This window comes from Cephus cinctus, unplaced genomic scaffold, assembly GCF_000341935.2.
Source record: "Cephus cinctus unplaced genomic scaffold, Ccin1 Ccin1_scaffold0169, whole genome shotgun sequence".
NCBI classification, from domain to species: domain Eukaryota; kingdom Metazoa; phylum Arthropoda; class Insecta; order Hymenoptera; family Cephidae; genus Cephus; species Cephus cinctus.
In genome coordinates, this window is record NW_014332893.1 from 584,985 (window position 1) to 590,969 (window position 5,985).

At 36.8% G+C, this 5,985-nt stretch overlaps 2 protein-coding genes across 3 annotated transcripts; one reads left to right on the plus strand and one right to left on the minus strand.

Moving 5' to 3' along the window:
• Positions 1 to 200: 200 nt before the first annotated feature.
• On the minus strand, positions 201 to 2,105 carry LOC107264444 (cytochrome b-c1 complex subunit Rieske, mitochondrial). 2 transcript variants are annotated; one of them, XM_015732683.2, is made up of 4 exons: positions 1,916 to 2,105; positions 1,245 to 1,397; positions 993 to 1,170; positions 201 to 884 (listed from the first exon to the last, which is right to left on the minus strand). In XM_015732683.2, exons 1-4 carry the CDS (start codon positions 2,007 to 2,009, stop codon positions 599 to 601), a joined length of 711 nt encoding a protein of 236 aa, XP_015588169.1. In that variant the 5' UTR covers positions 2,010 to 2,105; the 3' UTR covers positions 201 to 598. The 2 variants fall into 2 exon arrangements, with proteins under 2 accessions (XP_015588169.1, XP_015588168.1); XM_015732682.2 differs by having other exon boundaries at positions 1,802 to 2,104.
• Positions 2,106 to 2,365: 260 nt separating this feature from the next.
• Positions 2,366 to 4,296, plus strand: LOC107264445 (coiled-coil domain-containing protein 43). Its single transcript, XM_015732684.2, has 3 exons — positions 2,366 to 2,592; positions 3,143 to 3,531; positions 3,615 to 4,296. Exons 1-3 carry the CDS (start codon positions 2,428 to 2,430, stop codon positions 3,685 to 3,687), a joined length of 627 nt encoding a protein of 208 aa, XP_015588170.1. The 5' UTR covers positions 2,366 to 2,427; the 3' UTR covers positions 3,688 to 4,296.
• Positions 4,297 to 5,985: the final 1,689 nt, after the last annotated feature.

Below are 5,985 nucleotides of genomic sequence, written 5' to 3' on the forward strand. Positions count from 1 at the left end.
AATAGAACTGGTGAATGATACTAAAGAAATTTTGCTAAAAATAAGGAACTTTAATATACCCTTAGAGTCATTAGTAATTTTTTACAATTTTGAATTCTGAGCGTAACCCCTGTCCAATATATGCGATAAATTTTAACCTATACTTCTATGAAAATTAAAGAAATGGTATTGTGTGAAAACAGAAGAGTGGAGAGCATGAATATGCGTGAATACTTTCACAGGACATTTAATATTTTATCTATACGTAAATTTATGATAGTATTTGCTCGTATTCCGTTTAAATACTACAGCTGGATTATGAAGTTTTTTTAAGGTCATTCTAGTCATTGATAACTGCTTCTTTACACTCTCTCCGTTAATATTTATTCTAGAGGCTGTACAATTGTTGTCATAACGAAGATACAGTGCTGTCGCTCTCGGACCGATTCAGAACGATCAAGGTGCGAATCGCGGAAACGAATTTAGCTATTGGAGTTTCGTAATAAATAGCGGACACTTCCTTCATCAGTGTAAATCCGCGCTTCGTCCTGATGAAAGAAGCGGTCCGAAGTAGACGATATATTTTAATCTTCTACGGATTTCGACAGTCAATTGCTGTTTAACCAATGACGACGGTATTATCCACAAATTCGTAGTTTGGTACTTCCAGGTTTAAGGGTGCTGGTCCTCTCCTAATTCTACCACTGGCATCATAGTGAGAACCATGGCATGGACAATAGTAACCACCATAATCTCCAGCATTGGCGATTGGTACGCAGCCCAAATGTGTGCATACTCCAATGACTATCAACCACTCAGGACGCTGAACTCTTTCAGAATCATGTTGTGCATGACGAAGGGATGAAACATCTACTTTACGTTCCTTTTCAACTTCACTTGCGGACCTATGGATAAACTTAGAATATTTATTTCCCGTACGCTTGCACTTTGGCACAGAGAAGAAATATTTCAAAATAAATAAATGTATTCTAATCTGCTATGAAATGTCTTACCTATGACGGACGAAGAGGGGCTTTCCACGCCATTTAAAAACAGCACTCTTGCCTTCAGGAACAGAATCAAGCTTAACCTCAATTTTAGCCAAAGCTAAAACATCAGCTGAAGCACTGAGACTGGAAACAAGATCGTAAACAATGGTTTTAGCACCATATGCAGTACCAACTCCAGTAACTAAAAGTGCAAAATTTTGTTATACTTAATATATATTAGGTTATATAAATTGTAAATGTTAAGAGACAACTAACCAGCAGCTACAACATACGAAAAAGTTTTCCTATCATCAGCACTGTCACGGTTTCTTGCTGTCGGATCCTTAAGAGACTCTCTACGATATGCTGAGAAGTCAGGAACTCTAATGTCAGTATGTGCAAAGCGAACCTTGGAGACCTGTGTAGATGCTGAAAAATGTTTATACAAGTTACTTTATAAATGCCTTAAAACAGTACAAAATACAGGTAACACCAAAACTCTGAAGTACCAACATGTAGTCCGAGAAAGTACACCAAGTAAAACCACTGTTGAGATAGAAATCCTACATTCTACAAGGATAAAATATGTCCAAGCCCAACAATACCTAGTCCCACTTTTTACAAAAAAATTACAAAATCATCGCAATTAAACAAGATTTATAATACTGATTTTACAAAAGTTAAAAGCTCAGTCGATCCAGTAGGTATCTACGAATTGGTCGCCTTGAAGTTCAGATTACATAACTCAAAGACACAGTTTTCCGCAGCTATACAAAAACTTCCAAATAAACGACTGTCGAGATTCGCGAGACAAGCGCGTTTAACAAACAAACCTGCAGGTCCTGATCTAATGCGAATTGGCCCAGATAGAATAGCCTTGTTAAGACTGTCGTTAAGGATCCGCTCGACGGGTGTTGGATGAGCGATTTTCTTTTTCTGCACCTTACCAGTTGCGGCTACAGGGCGTAATCCGTTCGCAATTGTTGGCACCGACGCCTTCAGATACGGCGCCAGATTCGAGGATTTCGCGATCACGTTCATCTTTACGGAGAACCTCCTTGGAACGGACACGAAAACACGATCGAGAGGATCTCGTCAAAGATGGCTCTTCCGCTTCACAATCACGAAATAGACGTCACGGAGACAGTACTTGCTCTATGAAACAGAAGGCAGCACAATGCTTATTCGGCGGGTTAATTCAAAATTGTCTAAATCTTAAATTAATACATAATTCTACTTTTAGATCTAAACGGTATTATAATTAAAATATAGTGGGAATAGGAGAGACATCGGATGATGTGAACCGTTGAATAGTTGGGGATTCAGGCTAATTGGTGCCCCATTGATTTTTGCTTTTATTTCTGCAGAGGCGTCCTTATAAAGTATTTGGAAGGGGAACACGCCGAGTGTTGTATTAGTTACCAACGGAAGGAGCGGAAAATTGAAACGAGTAAAAAATATGGCGGCCGCGACAAATTCCTTTGACTCTTGGCTCAGTACGAAATTGCAAGCATTGAATACCGACGAAGGAGTTTTTGGATCGTATATTAAAGGAATTTTGGAAGGAGATGAAACTGAGGACGAAAAAACGGAAGCCCTTGAAGACCTTCTAACCGGCATAACGGTGAGGAGCCTTCGATTTGTAAGGTTAGAATGTACTTGGTACTCGTCGAATGGAATTCGCGTTGTGACCAAAAATAGCGGTATAAAAATAATATGCATATTGCCCTTTTAATAGGGTTTCAAAATTGTTGACAATTTGTTTGTTGATGACTCATGGTCTTAAATTGAAGAAATATTCCTTAAATTTTCTATTTTATTATTAGCGTCTGCTAAGCAACAGTTCATAAATTAAACAAAATGTGTATGTAAATGAGTGAATTCATAATCAGTCTCTACTCATTTGATTATAAAACCGATGTTGCTTTCACTTTACAAAACATGAATTAAAAGTAAGCTGTTATAATTTTTTATTTATACTTTCCAAGCTAGACGTGAGTTTTAGAGTAAGCAGCATATTTAGTGGAATTTAATTAATGGTTTTCTGCATAAGTAATCGATAGCTGCCTGAAATATAAAATACATGAATCTTAGGATTAATAAACAGATAACGATGATACATAATTAATATCATTAAAATGATTTTAATGAAAAAGTATCAATTTTGATTCTAGGAGGATAATATTAGCAAGCATGTGACTGAAATCTTAGCAGCATGGACAAAGTGGTTGCCAGTAGAAGATGCAGGTGTAGCAAGTGGTTCAACAGAGGACGTGGATGTTCGATTGGCTCGGATGTTAGAGTCGCAGAGTCTTCCTACAACTACACAAAGGAGCTATACGGAGGAGGAGCGAAAAATAAGGGAAGCAATTTTAGCTCAGTACAGTGAGATGTCAGATGGAGAAGAGAGCGAAGGTGAAGGCGAAGAGGATGGTGCAGCCGGTGGTGATTGCAAGATTGAGAAAAATACAAACGCAGTTGCAATAGCACAACAGGAAAGGGAGAGACGAGAAAAGTCTAAACTTGAAAGTCAAAAGAAAAAGGAAAAAGATAAGGAGGACCGGTAAGTAATAATTCATAAATAAATACAGAAGTCAGATTTATACTAAAATATCAGACACTACAATTAAACTAAATTCTTCGTAGGGAGAAGCAGAAACAGCTGAAAGAAGAGAAAAAGGAAAAACGAAAGACACAAAAGGGCGAGCGTCGGAGGTAGCATCGAAATACGATTTTTCGAAAATTGATTTTGAGAATCCGAATCTATAGAGTGTTTATGTGCTCACCTGCGTATATACCTACATACGTGTACGCGTGTATTTATTCTCGTGCATGTAGTAACCTTCGATAGCGATCGATATTATATAAATCGCAACATTTCTCGACAAAAAAGATGCGTGTATCTCGCGTAGCCCTAGTCACTGACATTGAAAACTAGTAGCATTATAAATTCTCTACTTCTCGCAAAGTAGCTGTTAATATTTTTTGATACCACATGAAATCGTTTTATTTGTTGGTATCGCAAGAAACTTTTCCAACATATTAACACTCATTACGAGTATGTTAAATTGTTTTCTAATGTCTGTACTGTGTTAACTCTTGTTAAAAAAACTCAACGATTTTTACTTCTAGATACGCTTCAATCATTATTGATCCTTTACTAAGAAATCATGTATTTAACACCATAGTTCCCTTATTATGTAAAACTATGCCATGATAAGATTTTACATATTTCTGTATCATCAAGCTCGTTTATTTAAGTAAACTGCAGAGGTGTATTTAGTTGTCAAATAAGAACATTTCAAATGCAGTATCGATCACAACTCCATATTGTTTTTAGCATTACAATACCATCCATTCAATGTATGTTTATTCCAAGTCATAAGTATACTTCGTTGAAATTTATTAGCAACTGAAGGTATACATATCACAGATGATTAGTGAGATACACAACTCTACGGTTTTAGACGATACCAAAAGCATGGCGCTAAATCGTAGCGGCGAGTCTGGAAGCAGGATTATATGATCATGGCCTCCGTCGACAATCCAAATCCCGTTGTAGCCGAGCTGCACGTGAACACGAACAGTATCTTGGCGGGCAGAGGTTCTCCGCTACTCACCGCTAGTTCCCAAAGCAACCCTTAGAACGAGATCTGGTAATATAGAACTTCTCAAGAACTATTGAAAAAGCCTATTATTGAAACATTTTTAAGACTTTTAAGCAAGTGCCGTTCCAACTTGACAGCCGTGTAGCACCTCAATTTTTCTAAATATTGGATCTCGACTTACTTTTAAAATTTATTCAAAACATAAAATTGAAGTTAAATCAAAACCTCGCAGATTCTACGGAGTGGACAAAAATTGAATTGAAATTGTAGAATATCGAAAATGAATTACGTTCAAATTGAAATATTAATAAATTATGTGTTTGGAACATTAAAATAATTAATTAAATCAATAAAGTAAAATATGAACACTTAGAAATCGGAAATTCTGGCCAAGCATATTTAGAAGTACTGGAAGTTGCCCAAATTGTGTGCGCGCAGGACTGGGTATGTGGGAGTAGGTGGCGGGGGGGGGGAGCGCTCGAGGCAGTGCCCGGACCTGGAGCGTTCATTCTTCCTCGAGCCGGTCTCCTATACTGGTCTCGTGGAATTACCTCTCTTATCCATTGCCAACTTTCTTCTTCTATATTTATTTCTTCATTAATGCCTTATTTCTTTATCTTTCATTCGTCACTTTCTGGTTTATCTCTTTTTTCTCATTTCTTCTCTACTTCTATAACCCTATTCCTTACTTTTCTATTTCTTCATTTCTATATTCATTTCTTTCTTATTACCTTATTCTCACTTCTTTATTTCTATATCCAAGTACAACCTTCTTCTTCTTCTTTATTTATTTCTTCTTTACTTCCTTATTTCTTTATCTTTCATTCGTCACTTTCTGGTTTATCTCTTTTTTCTCATTTCTTCTCTACTTCTATAACCCTATTCCTTACTTTTCTATTTCTTCATTTCTATATTCATTTCTTTCTTATTACCTTATTCTCACTTCTTTATTTCTATATCCAAGTACAACCTTCTTCTTCTTCTTTATTTATTTCTTCTTTACTTCCTTATTTCTTTATATTTCATTCTTTACTTTCTCACTTATCTCTTTCCTTGTTTCTTCTCTATTGTTATAACACTATTCCTTACATTTCTATTTCTTGACTTCTTAAATTCTATCTTCCTCTCTAATTTCTCATTTCACTCTGTTCCCTCTCACTTTCTATTGTGCTTGTCTTACACTTCCTATTCCTTTGGTCGGGTCGAGCATATTAATTCAAGTAGTCATATAAGAGTAGTCATCCGGTTAGTGCAGCTAGACTTAAGACCATGGTGTCGGGGGTTGCCCTTCCGCCTCTTCCGCTGAGCTTGCTCAGTGGTTGGTGGCCCAAGTTGTGGCCGCAACAGGACCTTATGGGTCCCATTGAAATTTCGTCGATGGCATTTTTAAATTGTATTTGGAATTATTT